This window comes from Varroa destructor, unplaced genomic scaffold (assembly GCF_002443255.2).
Source record: "Varroa destructor unplaced genomic scaffold, Vdes_3.0 BEIS01000001.1, whole genome shotgun sequence".
NCBI lineage: Eukaryota > Metazoa > Arthropoda > Arachnida > Mesostigmata > Varroidae > Varroa > Varroa destructor.
Window position 1 is genome coordinate 42,841,113 of NW_019211454.1, and position 19,709 is coordinate 42,860,821.

General features: G+C 37.9%; 1 protein-coding gene across 10 annotated transcripts in view; it reads left to right on the plus strand.

The window, feature by feature from the left end:
- LOC111243198 (UDP-GalNAc:beta-1,3-N-acetylgalactosaminyltransferase 1-like) overlaps positions 1-19,709 on the plus strand; it is a 23,567-nt gene continuing 3,858 nt past the window's right edge. The window contains exons 1-12 of one of the 10 annotated variants that reach the window (XM_086977055.1): positions 2-483; positions 1,603-1,845; positions 2,039-2,121; positions 2,374-2,568; positions 2,795-2,936; positions 3,236-3,349; positions 3,662-3,743; positions 4,217-4,373; positions 4,780-4,933; positions 12,088-12,197; positions 13,556-13,733; positions 14,083-17,046. In XM_086977055.1, coding sequence (XP_086833181.1) covers positions 1,738-1,845; positions 2,039-2,121; positions 2,374-2,568; positions 2,795-2,936; positions 3,236-3,349; positions 3,662-3,743; positions 4,217-4,373; positions 4,780-4,933; positions 12,088-12,102 — 1,050 coding nt within the window. In that variant the 5' untranslated portion in view covers positions 2-483; positions 1,603-1,737 and the 3' untranslated portion in view covers positions 12,103-12,197; positions 13,556-13,733; positions 14,083-17,046. Of the gene's footprint in view, positions 484-1,602; positions 1,846-2,014; positions 2,122-2,373; positions 2,569-2,794; positions 2,937-3,235; positions 3,350-3,661; positions 3,744-4,216; positions 4,374-4,779; positions 4,934-12,087; positions 12,198-12,817; positions 13,051-13,555; positions 17,047-19,709 lie in introns of those variants that run through there. The other 9 variants (XM_086977054.1, XM_086977056.1, XM_022788404.2 and 6 more) reach the window with 9 other exon arrangements.

Below are 19,709 nucleotides of genomic sequence, written 5' to 3' on the forward strand. Positions count from 1 at the left end.
GGATAGCAACGTGCACGGCGAAGGGGCCATTTATAGAGATAACGGCTTCGAATCGGCCGTTCCAACAGATTGCAGCACCGTTATTTTCACCAAAATGGAAATCTATCCATCCATTCGACCGTTCGCATTTGGTCGGTAAAATTAGATTAATTGAAACTATTGATTTAGGTACACCCAGACTTTACCGTGTATCTGGGGGAGGACTAGCAGCTCAGGGTCGCCCGATAGTGTCAGATAATATCGGGCTTAATGAGAAAACTCCGAAGAATTCGAACGGACACGCTGAGATAACTAACCTATTCAAGAAACGAAGTTTGGCTTTGAGAGTTTATTTAAGTCGTGTTAAACCACTTCTGCTTTCAACAAATATATAGAGCAAGTACCTTGAAATACGCTGTTCGAACTTTTATACTTTGCACATTAACTTACGCCATAAACTGGATTGAAAACTGTTTGCGTATACTCATACCGGATCGCGTTAAGGTTAGTGTTGTCCTTAAATATTTAGAATTTTGGTCTAAGTTGGACAGTTGTCCCATTCGCCTATTTGGCATTTAAGAAACTTTGCTGGGTGCTTTGTCCGTTGGCTTCAGCATGACGCAGGTTTTCATAATTTACACTTGAAATTCAGTCGTTGTCCATTTGTAAACTATCTTCCTTTTCACTACAGGGCAAGATAATCTAATATTACGAAGTATCATAAATAGCTTCAAATTTTCAAAGACAGCACAAGTCTAAACGGACTCGATTTATTTGTAAAAGCCTGACGGTGTTATGTCGATTGCCCCGTACTGTGTGATTATTTAGTTATGTCTTATTACATCAGTCTATCTCTAATTAGTATGCATAAATATACTTACTAAAATAATATTAAATTGTTACAAATAGAACTGTACAAGATGGGATTCTTGAACTGCTGCACAATTTCATCCTGAGTCACTTTCGTTTTGCTGCAATTTTGCCAAAGGTACAACTATAAATAAGTTGTACTCAACTTTGAACTAAAACACCATCATGCAATTAAGTAGTACTTAAATTGATTGCATAGTCGTTTTTTCAGAAACGCTGCATTTATCACAGTGACAGTATTTATACTGGTATGAATATTGTGCAATAATCGCCTGAAGTTTGTCGCATCACGAACTGGGGGATAGGCTAGTAACAGGTTGATGTAGCTCTGAGATCTAGCGATTTTGTATATCCTGTAAGTTTCAGCTTCGCTAAACATAAGTTACACTTGCCTTGGTGGCTATTATATTCAGCATTAGCTGCTTAGATTTATATTATCGCTGATGAGATTACCTGACCTTGTAAATAATCTGCGCATACAGAGTGAAGCTAGCAAGCAGCAGTAACTTTATGTCGTTTCGACTGACGAGTTCACCTGGAACAAAGTTACTTTGGGAATGCATAACGTAACGAAACACAGATGTCAAAATGTAGTTTTGCTTCGCTTATCTTTTATGCGGTACAATACAATAGACAAGCAATTTCTACTATTCAACTTAACTACGTCCTGACATTTCAAAGTTTTATGCGGACAAGCATTTTACCACCGTGTTTTGTGTTGTTCGTGCGTGTGCGTGTATCTGTGTCTTTCAGGCAATAATGAAGTTCTGAGGTGCAGAAAAAACCGTTCCAACACTTGGATATTTGGCCATTATTAAAGATAAGCCCCAAACAATGAAGTAAGAAAGTCTACAATAATCAAACATTGTGCAGTCAAAGTAATGGACAATGAAGCGCCGCTTAAGTCAACGTTTGAAGAGAAAACGTTTTGTATGCGCTCTTGCCGTGGGATTATTTTTAATTATTTGTATAATAAAACAAAGCAACCTTCGTCAGGTACGTTAGTTTACTTGTGCACGAGTAAAGAGGAGGCCTATAGTACCTTTGCAAATGTCTGTCCCGAGCTTGAAAAATGCTCGCCTAGATGTTAGAAAGTTTGTTGTTTCGCAATATCGTATTAAACGTTAACACACTTTCATGTGTCATTTACATGCGATACCTACAGATTACTCAGTCGAAACTTTTGCAGATCTTCTCCGCAGGGAAACGAAGTGCTGCCTTTTATATTTGGGACGACAATACGACATATTCTTGGATGAAAAGCTTCAAGAGGTGGTGGTTGAATATCGATTTACGAACCGTCCTTAACTGAATAATAAATTTGCAGAAAATTCTGTAACTATTTCACCGATTGCTAATAATTTTAGAAAAAGAAGAATGGTCGGTAAACTCCATCCGTCAGATTAATATATTTGCTATACAAATACATCATCTGCTATACGTGATTTAGCGGGTACAAAAACTCTTCCATTGACAACGTTTCACAGCTTGATCATGTTTAACTATAGCATTATTGATTTTCAGTGGTAACTATAACTACACAGAGCTGTTGCGACCAAAAGGTGTATATAAGGGTATTCCTTATTTAGTCGTGGTCGCCTCGGGAATTATGAATAGGCTTCGACGATCCGCCATAAGAGATACGTGGGCCAAGGGTCTTAGGGACAGCGATGGAGCAGAGGCCGCCGTGGTGTTCCTTCTTGGAAGATCTGAAATACAGTCAGTTCTAAACACTGAAAAAAAGGATAGCTTTAAATGTTCAAGCGATGAAATACACAGAATCGACGATGACCATCCGAATAGCAACCTTCGAAATTTTGCGTTATCGTCTAGTCGATTCGGAGGAACTAGGTATTTTCATAACGGAAGTCCTTGCACTGTTTCGAGACGAGACTATAGTCAGCCCAGTTTTTTATACTGTATTATCTGTTGTATATAACATTAGATACTTCCAGAAATTGGTGAATACAGAGCACACTCAATATGGCGATATAGTCCAATTCGACTTCAAAGATACGTTTCGTAATGCCTCCTTAAAGACAGTTCTAATGTTGCGTTGGGCCTCTAAATTCAACCCGACCTATCTGGTTTGTATCTTATTAATGAAACATACATTTTAGATTGCTAATTTTATTAAAATTGTTCAAGAGCACATGTATATACAACGATTTATTTGTTAACTCGTATAAAGACGGTAAACTCCCATAGTCAACAATTTGGTCGGTGTATCAACGGTTTAAATTCTTCTACTTCTTATTGAACCACAATTGTATTCCTACACCCTTTTTCCTCCTCGTAGAATATATTGTCGAAGATATTTGTACTTATGTAATCAACTATGGATATAATACAACGGAAGTTAATTTTGAATCAAAATGCTTTAAAGGTGAAAGCAGACGATGATACGATTGTCAACGTGCGCAAGCTGCGTCTTGAATTGCAGTCACTTCAGGCGAACTTTTCCAAGCCAGTCATTGCGGGATACGAATTAATCCACGTGGTACCACCATAGAGTACTCAACATGTTTTTTTTTGAAATAGGCTTTGTTAGCAAGTATTATCTTATTTGTTTTTGTTGGACCCCTATTTGTTTTTAGAATATACGACGGGGAATGTGAATGTATATCATATAGAGTATGTATTAAACGGTGATTGCAAGATAAGTTGTTCTGAAAAATTACACAAAAAATAATTATCATCAGCCAATGGACGATGTTAGTGTTACTTCTTACTAAGCAGCAAACTGACATGTGCGTACGTTGAGGGGCTGATGATTCAACTAGTGAATGTTGGACGATTTTTTTATTTTCAGGCTCCGCGTCGTATGAAGAACGACAAATGGGCCGTATCGGAAAAGGAATATCCTGACAAGCTGTATCCTAACTTTGTGTCAGGTGAGGCACGCACGCAAATGTTCCCTACTAGGAAAATTGCGATCATTTAGCTTTACTATGTTTAAAATTGTCTTATGCATCACAAAATGTATCACTAAACATCTGAGAATCCGCTGATCTCCGCCGAGAGGCCGCTCATCTCCGTTGAGAGGCTGCTGATCTCGTGTCTCGGACAAACTTCACTCATTCCTGCTTATAGACAGGGGTAACGTCTGTTTCAAAATGGAGAATAGGGAGGATATAACCGATGTATTTACTCTAAACATAGTTTACGTGCCCGATACATAGACCTCGTAGAATTCTGTCTGACGTGAAAATCAATAATCTAGTCTGAGTATAGGAACGAAAGGATGATAATCGTAAATTCTTTCTTTAACACAACTAGTTTTCTCAAGTATAACAAACATGTTTTATTCGTGGCACTATAGTTATACATACTTATACATATATATATATATTATGGGTTTATTTAGGCTGTCTTTATGTAATCAGTGGAAAGGCATTGGCTCCTTTGTACGAGACGGCATTGAATACCCGACCACTTAGTCTGGAAGACGTGTTCGTAACGGGACTAGTAGCGACGAGAGCTGGAATTCCACGAGTTAGTCTCAAGGACATCGAAATTCTTGGGTAAACCATTTCTATCGTTAACACCCGCGTAAACCGTGTAGAGAAACGTTTTTTAATGAGTCATGACCAGTAACGGCTATATATATATATGTGTATATATGAAACACTGAGTAACTCAATCGATCTGCCCGAATTTAGTATATGTAGGTGAAACGAAATATAATTTGGCTGTCTTCTACGGGTCCTGCAATGCAGGTTTTTAAGCAAACTAGTATAGGTGTGGTGACAACTGCTACGATTATTGACACTATAAAAGATATAATTATTTTAGGCCCTAATGTTGATGAGCTATTTCTCCATTATTCACGGGTGACGATTGTATAGCTTATGAACTGCGGCCATTATGAGACCTAACGCGTACTGATCCTGATTTTTTTTCGGTACTGTGACTACTATTTGTCGTCAGCTTGGACGAAGCCTGCGAGATGCATGAGAAGCTAGCCGTGCACCATATCTCGGCTTCTAGGATGCGTCTACTTTCGCGCGTTCTTTCGTCTTTTGTACGCCATTGTACATCATTATCATGTTCCTGTATACCCCTGGCGAGCCCTCAATTAAAGGTGACCAATTTTTATTACCTTAGCTGGGTAGGCGAAATGCGTGGGTGACAATGTTGCAGATTTATCTTCGGAATTTGAATATAATAGAGAGAGAATAATTTTCTAACTCGAATTTTGTCTACTTGGAGCCTCTGAAATAGTCACTGAAGTTTTTCGCGAATTAGAACTGTGGTACAAACGTTACAGATGTTTAGTATGTTCTAGCAGAGCTCTAGCCAAGTGCTCACTTGACCTACTAGCTATGTAGCTAGTCTATAAATACAGAATATATACAAATAGCAGAAGCTTAACAATGTCTTACAACATACCTTTAAAATGAGATTAGTCACATGGGGAATTAAATGGAAAAATGGTTGGGTAAGATTAATTCATTCCCTTATAATCCAGAGTTCACTCACGACTCTGCACCCCAACATGACCATGAATACGAGATAATTCTGCCTTCAGTGTGCACGAGTTTAGCGTTCAATGTATTCCAAACCTAATTCAAAAGTGTTCCACTTCTACTGGATAGTCATTACGGCCTCCATATAATCTTATTTATGCAGACAGGCGACCAAGCCGAAGTTAGTGACTATTTCTCGGTGGGCTACATTGGCGCGTATGCCACATGTTGACAGATATATGGTTAAGCTCTCGTCTTATTGCTATATATCAGTATCGTGAACATTTGCCTTTACGGTCCCTGTGCGCTTAGGCCGCGTTTACTCAGTCCTCTTGGTCAAAGAGCTGAAAATACAATTATTCGAAACATCTGTGGTTATCGGCGATTTAGAGGCAATACGAGAAAAGGACTTCTATCATCAACAGCGACGGCGAGGACAGAAATTTTTGTAAAAAGTCCGATGCAAGGCTGCACTATCGTTCTGCTAGATAGATGACTATTGTTTGGCGAAGTGTTCTACCTAAGCGCAGTTCTGTCTAAAATTCACAATATTACTTCTGCGAAAAATTTTCTTTCACGAAAAACTATTATTTTTTTAGGAACAGATAGTTTCTTTGAATTTCGTCCCTTTCATTCAGACCAAATATGGTGAACGTTTTCTTTAATAAAAATCAGTAAAGAATGCGTAAGGTAATATGCAAGGCTTCCCATTTGTATGGCATATGCTAACACATTTTTCTATAAACCGTTGGGTCACATTTATGGAAAAGGTGTTAATTTTTCTACTTATGGTACAAGTACTTTTCTTTAGTTGCTTGCACACAGCGCACTCCACGCCTTCGATTGCCGCGACAACGGTCTGGATATGCTGAAGAACCCGATGTAGCGGGTGGCATTTGTCAAATTTCCAACGAGTTTCCTCGTTTTCAGTATTTAAATCAGAATTCTGAAACATTTTGTGTAACATGCCAATTCGGGTCGACGGAGTCCGCAGATTCGAACCTTTGCTTTGACGAAAAGCCCTCTCGATTACAGCAATGTATTCTGTTTCTTAGTGCCCCAGCATCTAGTCAGCCTCTCGCTGATCCTCCACACCCAACCTTTCAGTCTGAAACTTTTGCACCGTTTTACTGTGCTTTCGCTTATGGTCTCCTTGCCTAATGTTTTCAACAATATTTTAATAGTTTCCGCGGCGCTGCGGCCCGTTGATTTTCGAAACTATTTTTGTAAGCTCATTTGCTGGAAGCCTGAAATACATACCAGCCAAACTGTGACTGTTAATATCAGTAGTTAAGTCATTTAATCCTTTGAAATCGATAAATTCGCTAGTAACAACCTAATAACTCGATTTTTTGTTCCATTTTTACCCTGTTTCGGTGTCCTATGTCATGTTAAGTTGCAATATTCTTGTCAAAAGATGTATTTATGACTTTACAGGATAAAATTAGTTATGATAAATATTAGGATGACGCCGACCATACTAGTAATCGTCTATGATACGCCTACATAGTACAAGCAACAATTTAATTCCCCGAACTCAGACATTTCTTTACAATAGGTCCTTGCCGAGAGAAGCTGGCAGTTAGAGACAATTTGCTTTAATGTTTTATTTACCCACCGGTTCATCTTTAACAAACTCTATCCTGTCCTATTGGTTCCATAGTCCTGTTGGACCAAATATATTCAGTGGCTGCCTATAGAATGAACGCCTGTCAACAAACTGCAGTGATGCTCCGCCAAGCATCGTTTCCAAAAAAACAGACAATCTCCACAAACCATCTTTATAGAGGGCGATCGCGAGAAAAGCTACCGCTGCAAGCTTTTTGCCTATCTCATGTGGTGTCTGGTGGGATTGCTGAAAGCTTGTTTACGTATCCCGACAGAACAGCACAGATTCCGCGTTGACGTTCTACTTTTACGGCACGCGACATACCACTTCAAGAGATCCACCGTGTCTATCGCGCAATTTACAATCCATGATCAAAGCAGACGTTTTACGCTTCGCCCATGGGTTGTAAATCGGCATTTAATATGACGCCCCGAGAGAGTATCTTAATAAAGATTGCGGGAGTCTTCTGATCAGAGCGATTTTACACGAAAAATTAGTTAGTCCATCTTGAACCATTCATCTTGTCAACCGGCATAGCGCAATGTAATTGTATAAGTTCATGCTTTTTGCATTATTCTGCCTTAGAATCTGAGATACGTTGCTCTTTCGACAATTTTGTCATCTTTGGAAGAAGTTGGTTTCGTATCCAATGACATCTCGCAAGACTCTCCCTATGCATGGGTGAGGCAAGACGGGTGGTCATGGACATGGACAAGCGGAAGGGTATGAAGACTGACTACGAATTCTATATTGCTGTTACCGAGACGTCCCATATAGATAGAATCGCCTTGAATCACGGGACCGGTTTGAAATACCTAGGTGTGATTTTACCTATGAAAGATATAGCCTTTGCAGCGCACATCACAGGCTGGGCATAACCAGCGGCAGTAGGTAGAGTGAATATTTGACCCCCTCAGAAACTTTCTATACGAACGACATTGGTCCTGGTTGAAATTAAACTAGCCATAGTTGCTTTCTATATCATCCAGGTAATGTGCGGATCTTTCTTATCGGTGCAACTTAAAAAACCCAATTGAATTAAACACGCGTTTCTTAAACGTGTCATGGCATAGCATTGTCCATCGTTGACTACTCATGCTATATATGCATCCTTTAGGGCGATGTAGAGGACTTGAGACGCAGATTTAAAGCTTTCGGTGTTCCTGCTTATTTGTGAAGTTAGTGATGGCTAAAACCGATCTTGACTTTTATAACATAGGAACAATGTCGTTCTAAGAGGAGCGAACAGAGCTAAACAGCCTTGCAGCGCAAGGATTTTAGCACATTTAATGTAGTATATATGCTTTTGTTTTATCGGACACCGCGTATATCTGTCTAAGATGTGGTGGTCCTAACATACGTCAGGCACAATGCAGGGTCATACGTTGCAGTATTCTTCTCCAAGCAGTTTCTTTGGCCGTAAAAGTCTTGGTTTAAAAATGTTGGAATTTTGTGCGACAATCGCGGTTTCACACTAATGATGGTCATAGTTGATATTATAGCCCTGTATTTAATGGTAGCATCTATATTGCTTTGAACATGACAGCTACGAGCCTACAAACAAACAAAAATTCTACTCAATTAAACGTCGTCAGTTAGTTACGTTTGTTCGTCGGTTTCTCAGAGCGCAACATATCTTGGTTTATGGATGGCGAAAACAAAAGTCCACATTAGAATAAGCTTACGGCATCTTTCGACGAACATGCGGCTCGTTTTTGGATGAACGATTAGGTCAAGTGCCTTTCCCCGGGGGGTATATTCTCTAAGCTGTAGATGTAGCCTGTGTAGGTTACTTTTAACTTAGTAGCTATTGATGTTATATAATCCTTTTATTCACACGACACGAAACCGTGTCGGTAATATCTGCCAAACAAAGTCGCCTACTTCGTCTGCTTAGATTTTCCCTATCCAAACTCGTTGAAATGTAACATCACTCACCCACCCACTTCTTTTTCCGCTGCGTTACTACTATTAGAATAGTATTAGTAATAATACGAATTCATTATTTGGTGTCAAAGTAATCTTTATTGGACGTTCGTTGTTTCGTTGGACGTATTCAGCAATTTTCGTTTTATCTAGGTTTATTTGGACCTCGTTGGGGTTTCCTTCTTTCTCGTTTTATAGATAACGTGCTTTTAGAATTCCTCGAAGGTAAAAAGCCGATTTCAAAAGACTCTTTACAAATAGGATTTTAATTATACAGAATTAACGCTAGTCAGAATTCTGCAATAACAGATGAAATTTTGTATATATATAAAGCAAATCAATAATCCTTTAACATCCATATTTAGCTTCTGCAAAGTGTATAGGTATTTGGCTTATAAGATAACTGACGTTCCCCATACCAGTGCTGTTATACGGCACTTAACTCCGCTGGCGCTTACTCATAACTTCTTCCAAAACGTACGCGTTACGTAAGCAAGCTAAACATTGACTGGCTATAGCTCAAGATGAATGCTCACTTGGATCATTCGAAGCTTCGCCTAATGCTATTTCTATGCATCGCTTAATTCCAAGCGAGCCTATGGCAAACGAGCACATGGTGGGAGTCATTGCCAAGTGGTATACCTGTCATAGCTGCTTATAAGCGCATAATTCACTATGATAACCTTACATCAGTGTATGTCAGCTTCAAAAATAACACTTAACCTCTATTCGACGAGAAGTAACCTCTGTAGATCATATCTGAAACAGCATAGTGTATCCAAGTTCCACAAAAGTTTCACTCTGTGAAGTTAATTACACTTATCATATTGTTATATAGGATTATATTGATTGCATTTGCAAGAGCTTATCAAGTTAATTTTTGTTATATCTTCGCGTTTTTCGTTATAGAAAACAGGGGCCTCAGCTCCTAAACAATGACAAATATGGTATGGCAAAGTAATACAGCTCAATCTAATGTGCATTAAGTTAGAAGCATTAGAAGTTCAGGACAAAGGACAGACAATTTGCAATATCTTAATGAGTTAAATATGCCGTTATACCAGCAGATAGCGGGTTTTGCCTTGAGACAAAGTAATAATAATAAGTACGCTTCAAGTTCTTGGGCCGTAACGAAGATAAGGCCGCAAAAATGATTACTCAGTTTCCTGATTGCAACTCCGTCGGACAAAGTTGAAAATATAAAGGGTGCAATAAAACTTCCTACGGAAGTAATCCAAGAGCGCAGCTTTGATGGTATGTCGTATGCGGCCTTGAATTATCATGGAACAGGGTAACTTGGCCTCGTTTACCTGTTCTTTTCTCTTGAATAAGCTCTAGTTAACTTAAATCAACCAGACTAAGTAAACGTGCCGACCAACTCGTCTGGTTCGTAAGAAGCATAAAAGAAGAATAAAAATCTGGTTGGACCTTGAGCCTTAGCTTTTCTTCTGGGGTCAATCGTTTCGATCTGATTCAGGTTGACGTATAAGCAACACCTCTCGTCACCGGTAGTAATAATCTGGTCGCGTTGGGCTACATATCAGCCGAGATGTGGCGACGTAGCTTTCAGCGGTAATTCCTTACTGGTGTAAGAAAATTCATGACGTCGCAAGCTTTAAATTTCTGTGTAAACTCAAAAGGACTTAGTTGTTTTAGCGGAACTAAGTCTAGAATGTTGGCCGTCTTGTTTCAAGAGTGCTTTCAGACGGTTACCATCAAATTCAGACGGGTTGCCAAGACAGTAGGTAGGCATCCTCTAGGTCCTGAGTACTATTGTTAAACTTGGGTTCTCCCTTCTTGAACACTTCTTTCAACTATAGTATCGTGGCGCATTCAAGACAGATGTGCCGGCTTGTTTCAGCAACATTTTGGCCTCGACGTTATGCACAATATATCAGGTACCAAAAATGCGCTGTTCCTCTTCGAACACCCATGTTCGAGAAGTTCCTTCGAATTGAAGTTGTTCTCATGACTTAATACCATTACAACACGCTGCTAGGGTACGAAGAGCTCTTTCTAAAGGTATATTCATAGAGAAGCTCACAACTAGTGATAAGTTTTTCAAACTAATTTATATATACAGGGTATGCGAAAAGTCCAACGAATTGGGTAGCAGGAGACACTCAAATTATTGCGATAAGGAACAGATTTAAAGCGTGTCTCAGGATCATCCAATACCACACCTATACTACAATGGCATCCTGTTCATACATGTCCAGATGCAATAGGCTAAACAACAATTAATTTTTTTTTTTGAAGTGTGAATACATTTTATGGAACAAATCAAAAGCGGACGATTTGTTTCATGTGGTGAATGTTTAAACAAGTGTGTATATATATATATGTACACTTACCAAATATCCGGAAGTTAAGGCGTGGGCTTTTTAGGGTATTAATAGATGCTTGAATTATTAATTTCTAATTATCGTTTCCGGTAGTTATTATCAGTATGCCTTTCTGATGGCTTGGTTTTGAAATTGTGATAGTTCAATGAATCTGTTTGAGAATTCTATTTACGCAATACAATAGATATGTGTTCAAAAACAGGCTATATTTAAAGGGTGAGTTTTGCGAGTTAACAAATTACAAAGAGGAAAAACAATTATTGGCTGCAGAAATGCATAAACCCACATGTGACATAGTAAACATAATAAGATACATGTCTGTTTCATAGACAAGGCCGCGAATCTCGCCCCGTTTATCTAGCTTTATCAGTGTTCATTTAAAAAGGGTAATTGTATAAGAGCGTCCAAAATAACTTGTTTTGGTAATGCTTAAAGACTTGTTAGTAGATCTATAGCCAAGATTTCTGTGCAGAATGCTACGGCACAGTAAGGGACGCCTTGTTAAAAAAGTATTGTGTATATCATTGTGCCGTTTAGAAGGACATGTTTTTCAATAGAATAACTGGCGAAGTTTTAAATTGCGAGTCCTGAAGAACTCCGCAAGGAAATTGATCGCGTCAGTATCTTTCAAATGACAGATTTCGAAATTTTCAGAGAGCATTCAGAAATTTAGCAGAAATCTCAGAGAGAAGTGTCCATCGAATTTTCAAATGATATCAATACCTTGCGCGATGGATCCCCGTGTTCTCTAATAATGTAGTTACATAAACAGCTTTATTGTCAGTAATGCCCAATAAAAGCTAGGGGTAATCGGCATTAAAATCTTTTAATTACATATTAAGGGTTGAGTTTTATATTTATATACAACGGATACTACCTTTCGTTACAGGCAACCTCAAAGTAGAAATTCCTACCGCCTTTGCAAACTTGGCTGCGAAGTAATTCAACGTACAGCTGAGGGTAGATGAGTCTTACCTGCTGCGAAAGCTGTTACTTACGGTTGGTATCTTGAGTTATTTAATTGTCAAGACGGTTCCAAATGCTAGATGGGTTAGTAGTCTCTTCGTCGTCAAAATCACAATTGGATGTTGGAGACATTTGCGTTCGTTCGGTATCTTTCACTGTACTATGCCAGCAACCGTCTTAGGTTTCTGCTTAAGCAAAGTAGCAAATAGAAAAAACTTACCAACGTGGATTACTGCTGCGTAGGCGCGCGAGAGTATAATCTTTAATAGTAAACGGAAAAACTACTAGGCCCTCTCTTCTGCTGTTCCTGGTATTCAATGCGAATATATCGATCTAGAGTAATACTTTCAATTAGTCGTTTTTACAACAAGCCACGGCTGGCATAAGCTTTGTTGATTTTTTCGCGCTTTCTGGGGAACACCTGCGCTATGTACAGATGGGCGGATATCGTTTGGGAAGCTTAGAATTTTAATTTAAGCAACTGCTGAATATAGCTAAATGCATCGACCACTGCAATTGTCGACTCTGTCGACCCTAAATATTACTATGAAACCCCTTTCAAGGGTATCTTTCGTAATATACTCGACTGATTCCATCGACGAGCGAATTTTAACGGCACTTGGAAGATAATCAAACAATCCGTTGTGGCGTAGTTTTCTAGTCCGCACGCGTTGACCTTTGTCTACAACCTACAAAACCCTTGACTTCGGCAAAACGTCTCGTGTATGAAGTATATGGGCTTTCTCCAAACAGTGCACGATCGCTGCATGGGTTCTGCTACCGTACTTTCATACTCGGAGAATCGGAAATATAATCTCTGAACTCTGGACGAAGTACTTTAAAAATAATCCGTGAAGTTTCGGATTCGCGTTCAAATCGAGCTTTATGAAGATGTGTGTTTTTTCTTAGGTAGAAGACAATAAGAGGGTTGAACTAAACACTTTGCAACAAAGTGCCAACGATGGCACTCCTAACACCGTCTGTATAAGACCTGGAAAGATTATTATCAATCATTGAAGTAAACTTGTTTATTCATACATGGTTTGAATTGTTAATTCATAACTATTTCGATATTTACATTCGTGTATTAACGTAATTCTCATGTAGATCTGAAAAAACCAACAATTTTCAATATAAACACTTAGACTTTAGCGATTACCAAAGTTAGTCCTACGTTTTACGGTATACAGAAAGTGTGAAAATATCCGTCTGCTTAACGCGACGGTTCATGACTCAGTAGCTATTAATGATTACGACAAACGCTGCAAGTATACCCCCAAAAAATACTGGAAAATACGTCCCGATAGGCTTATTTTCGTGATTTCCAGCAAGTTGGTCAAGACTCACGTTCGACAATAATTGTCTTCCTTGTTAAACAATTTTTGATATAGCTACTTCAGAAATCGTCGTCAACGGTCACGAAAATGGCAAAGAATATCAATTTGCCCCGATTGACGTTTTACTCATCGAGAAAAGAAACTTTGTTCTTAAATCAAGTATCCATCCAACCCTAAGATGTCGATTTGAGTCATACAGACGGATAAAAGCAGGATTATAATTATATACCAAGTAGGTTGATAGGTAGAAAAAACAACTAGTCTAAAAGTACCTAAAAATATAATTTATTGTTGAGCCTGCAAAAACCCTATATTTTTTTTGTTTGAACGACATATAATGTAGATTGATTTAGGGAAGACGTAACCTGGCCTTTAACCTAGATCAGTGTTTATCATAGGCCAAACGATCTGTCTAATAATACTTTCAAGCCAAACGAACACATGACCTGTAGGATACAAGTAACTTAATTTAATTCCCACAGTTCCCACTTATTTACAACGCTTGTTCAACATTGCTGTTTAAAATACTTCGTATATTAAAATATGCCCATAACAAATTCCTATATAGCCCAATATTTCAGTTTTCTTTGCGTCTTCCCTGTCGTGACGTCGATCTTATTCGCCATCAAAGAAAAACACAATAGTCACAAAAAACTGGCAGTACTATACAGCAGGCCAACGAGAATACGAAAACTCTATCGGATGTTGCATTCAAGGGGGCGTCAATGCAAAAAATCCAAGTGTATTTGCTGTTATATAGCCTAAGGTTGTCGTCACCTTTCATTCCCGACAAAAAACTCTGTTCGACGTTAACAGTCGGAGGAATACCGTCGGGAAGAAAAAAGATACAACAGGCGAAGCAAGCAAGTAAAAATAATTCGTTTTAAGTAGCAACTTGTTCGCGGAACAACTAAAAAGTTGTTGTAAGAAAAATTGTTGCAGAGACAAATACTTTTCCCTTGAACGAAATCCATGGAAATTTGCATCTGTTTAATAAATTTAGGCCCTTGTGAATATATCTGTTCATTTTTATCTTTAAGTTCTTGTTAACAATTTCTTTGGAATTATAGTACGAATTTCGATAGGACAAGCAGTAATGAAATTGAATTTCGGTGCAATCTTATTCAATTGTCTGATTGAGGATTGAATAAAGACAGTGACCGTTATGATTTTATTTATTTGTATAGAGATAGATATGCTTGCGATGCTCGTGCTATGCAATATGTATACGTCAGTAGTCCAAGACCTTCTAAGACTGCATTCTAAGGATTGCAAGGTTTACTTTTGCATTATGTCGCGAACTCTAGCTTATTCCTTTCAGTGTTTCATATTTGTCCTAATTTGCCACAATAGCTGTTTCTGGTAGGAAAGTTTGGTGCAAAGTCGGTGAAACACGTATGGCGGTACTAACTAACGATTCAGAGACCCTTAGACCACTTACTTTTCGATTTCTCATGACTTCCCTCGCATAGTTGTATTACGAACTTCTAAGAAGTCCGTTTTTTCTAAAAAAAAAGGTGCACTCCACTGAACAAAAAAGGAAAATCGAAAAAAGCACAACCGGTAAATCTACTCCCTTTTGCTACGTCTCTTCCTGAAGATTTTAACAAAAAATTTACCTTAAGTATATGTTAGAATCAACAACTTAGTCGGTAGATCTAAATCTCTTAACAGTTTGAAAGAAGTCTTCTACCCAATTGAAAGGTCTTCGTTTAACATCTTTTAAAGTAACAAAAAAGCAAATTATTACAATAAAAAACTTGAGTTATGGACAAGGATTTGTATAATACTCTGCTACAAGCATGTTACAGGGCGTACTACGGTGCATGTTGAAAGCGCTCTTAACCAGCGTTTGACCACCATACCCTACCAAGCAACAATTAGTTCCCACTTTTACGTTTTGAGTATGTGCCATGCGCGTTTCTGCGTCTCTGCAGCTAAATACCCGTTGTAAATTTGTATATTGAATTTCAAATGTGTACTAACAATACGGCTTACAATAGGAATTAGGGTTTGGGTGCCTTTGTTACAAATATGTTGCGCGTTTCAATTAGTTGTCATTATAATAATCGTATATCTCCCGCTAAGTGCTAAGAGACTTTTTTTGAAACTATAAACAAATTTTTGGCGCACCCTGTACAGCATCGTACAAATGACCAGCCAGAGATATCCTTATGTGACTGATGAGAAATACACCTATAAAACACTGTTTATGTAGTTATTCGGGCTGCATTAGTTCATCAATCATAGAAGGTATTGTTCTGTCTTCCAAAAATTGTAAATGAAATATTCCCAGAGGTCTTAAGTCGAACGACTACGACGGCCATGCGACGATGCTTTTGAGCTTGGACGTTGTACGCACGATCATAACCTATATCCTCCACGCTCATATACATTTGTGCCTGAAAAAAAGTTCAACCTTTTACTTGCAACGTATACAATTTCGGCACTAAAAAATAGCCATATAAAGAATATATAATTTCCACTGTGGTAGGTGCGTTTTCGAAATTGAGAAAAACTAAACTTTAGGTAACTAACACATATCACGTAATAATAGGACGCTAATCATATCGTCATTTGTTAGACCATCGGCTGTCTTGCATCTCGTTACATTGCATCAATATAGTTTGACGTACAGCTTCTACTAAAAAGAAATTGCGGGTAAAAGAAGGAATATCTATTACGTAGTCAATGTAGAGACGGGCAATACGCCGGTGTATGCTCTGCTATGATTTGTGAATCACAGAGCGGCCTCACCTGTAAACGCTGGTGTTCGAACCTGGAAGTCCAATGTGATTCATTCTTAACATTCGCCATGAAAACTTACTTCGTGAAGTGTCAGCCTTTAAAACCATCTTTTTTAATATGTAAGCCTATGGTGAAATGAGCAATCACACGGTTAGACGATGGGCTCACCTTTGGGACGAGACGGCCCAATTATCAAGTTTCGTTAAACAACGCTTCGCTCTATCGGTGATACGATACGTGTTCTTCAAAGTTCCCAAAGGCGATGCTTCGGAATATTCTGTTAACTTTGGGAATCGTCAAGTAAACCATTTTAAACCTTAAAAGTAAAGATGGGTGGCCCTGATGAATATAAACAAGCTGTGCCCGGACTCTAAAGCCTACAGAGAAATCATCCTATTTGATTTTTCGTGGAACGCAATTTAGCGGGATAAGCAAGCTATATTCCAGATTCATCAATTTCTTAAGTTTCGTATTTTACGAATAGTAGCAGGTTCTAAAACGAAAGCCAAACAACTAACTTTTAGATTTCAGCACGTAAACAAGCGCCTCCATCATACTTGCCAGAAAAGGAAAACCCCGAAAGAAGAACATAACCTCAATTTCTATTTCAGTTTCTCAAAAATTAACTTTATTTTGAGAAGCAAATGTGAGAAAATGCCTATATGAGTTTTGGTACGTTCAATGGAATGATACGGTACTGGATAATGGAGGAACTTTTTCTAATCCCAAAGAAATTATTTATCGAGTATTATCATTATAATTCACAACTACCCTGCATTATCTTTTGTTGTTTCTTTTCCCATAAGATCGGCCATTAAGAGTGTCGATAAATTTCAGAGTTTTTATTTCATTCTCGGCCATGCGATACCATAGGATTTTGAACGGGCGTTTGTGGCGTATGGTTTCGTTAAGTGAGCATCACCCACACGTTCGTTTTTAAATGAGCATGCATTCATAAGCGGATGTGTAGCCACCAAGGATGGACATTTATGCAAAATTGTCACTGCACTACAACGGGCTTGCAAAATTAAAATTCTATATAACGATCACCCGCCAGTGTGCCGGGTCCGGTGGTATTCACGCCCCAATTCCAAAAGATTTTTCATAAGTTACAAAATATTGATACTGAAGATCAATAGCTTCACTTCATCGTAGTAGCTTAACTTTCATAAGATAAATTTCCCTGCCGGCCTATGTTCGCAGCATTATCGATTATAGTTCCTACATGGCCAAAAACCAGACCTTCTTGATCCCTTATTTACTAATAAAAATTTAAAGTAAAATTGAAAGGTATAAAAATACATACCGGAGTGTTGAAACCCTATTATGTATTTTTACACCCTTAATTATATATACATATATATATATATATATGTGTTCAATAAAATGTCAACAAATCCGCCCTGCAATAAATTTTTTTGCCTTCAATTGCGAATTTTGAATTGGTGAACTTCAACTTAGTCCGAGTAAGGCTAGTGTTTTCCATGAGTGCGCTTCTCCCGAAATACAAAAAGAAAACGGAACAACTCTAGCCGCAACAGATATGATTTGTTATATAGCACCTACTCTTTTTACCAAAGCGTCCGCTACCCATAGTAACGTTATATTTTACAACGTAAGGAAGTTGTAATCTACGCTTATATTTTCATTAATACTGTCTTCCCCGGAGGTAGCTGATATCGTGTACAGCATACACATCAAATTGTACATAAATTTTTTTGCAAAAACATTAAATCGGCGACAAAACGCTTCTAGCGTTTACAAAGAAGGCCAATTCTGTAATAAGTTGAATCAAAAAATCATGTAGTTTATTATTTTAATGATGGAACTTGACGATTTCCATCGGTCTAGCAGTCAATTCGATGATACGTACCTCAAACTAAGTGGAACTCTTGTAAACTAGTTCTAGAGCCGAAATTCATAGGCAGGAAGTTTCCCTACCTTTTTTTTTTGATTAAAATCAGGTTGAAGAAATTAGAAATTTAGGTGTACAATAAGCATCAATTCATATATTTGGTATATAACTGATAAATGCTACTGCTGATTTCGTCCTAGTTCCTCGTTTCAACATACTATATATGTGTGTGACCAGCCTGATTCTTATTAACATATCAAAAAAAAACATTCAAAATCCGTTCGGGTCCATACGCAGTTGTTACCGTAGGAATAAGGCAAGTCAAACTGATTTTCGATAAAAAAAATACGGTGTTTGATTAGGATGCATCTTGACTGGGTTAAGGAACTTCGTTCATTTTTGTTTACTGAAGAAGGTCGCCGCATTTCTTTTTGCCATTTGCTGTGTCAGATTATGATTGATACTGGATAAAAGCCCATCTTTTTAAAATATTTTCTTTTTACTGGTGATACTTGTCTGGTGCGTATAATTTTGGATCAACTTAACCTATCCTGTGCCTTTTAGGTAGCCGCAAGCCAATTCATTGTTGTGAAGGCTTGCTGCGCCGTTCAACGGTTCCGTTCAACTGTTGATTATTAAAGTTAATTAATTAGTTAGTAAAAGGAAAAATAAAGTTTCTGTTACGTACTCGCACGCGTCGACTAGTTCATTTTTGTGCTCCAATCATTCTTGTATACGTGATTCTGTATTATTTTGAGATAATACAACAGGTTAAACGTAAAGTGAGATTTCTATATGGTCTGTCTTGGCAGAAGTATGCACAAAAAAGCTAAGACTGTCGGGATTGAAAGCTTTTTATGTTTCGAATAGTACTTCCGGTGTGGGCGCTAAGTTTTACATAAGACGGCTGGTTGCTCAAAGCTGACAAACAAATGAAGGACACATAAAAGCCAAGAGCCGATACTATTCACTTTTAACTAAGTCGTTTAAAGAAGCCATTCAATATGTCTACAATATGTAGAGATTCATGTAATACCTATTTGTAAACTTTTCAAGTTGATTCATCTACTTGAGCGATTAGGGTGACAGCAACGATTTCACTTAATAAAAATCATATATATTCCAAGTTATTCTTAAAAAATATTTTACATAATGAATCATTAATTAGATGCTTTAAGCAAAACATCGCTAAACTGAATATATTATAGAGACTCTGCAAAATCATAACGCCTCATTACATTTTATTATATAACGGCTTTAAATAAATCTTTAATCAGTAACTGTTCCGTTTTTTAAATTTTGTTTCCGTTACCAAATAACAGATACGTGGAAAAGCTTTCGTTTGTCCGAGCTTCCGTAGCAGGTTTCAGCTAAACCCAAAAGCCCGAAATTCCAACGTAGCAAATATCTTCCAAACAAATATCGATAGCTGTAATAAAAAAAAATGAGGATATACAAGATATTTATTTTCGAAACATTGTATAGTTGATTCCATCGAGAGGTTTCGAGAAAGGTGTATTCGAAACTTTGGTGTAGTTTATTCAGCGCCTTGAGCTCTTTCTCAAGAAATACATACATTTTTTAATATTGGCTTAATGCAGTACA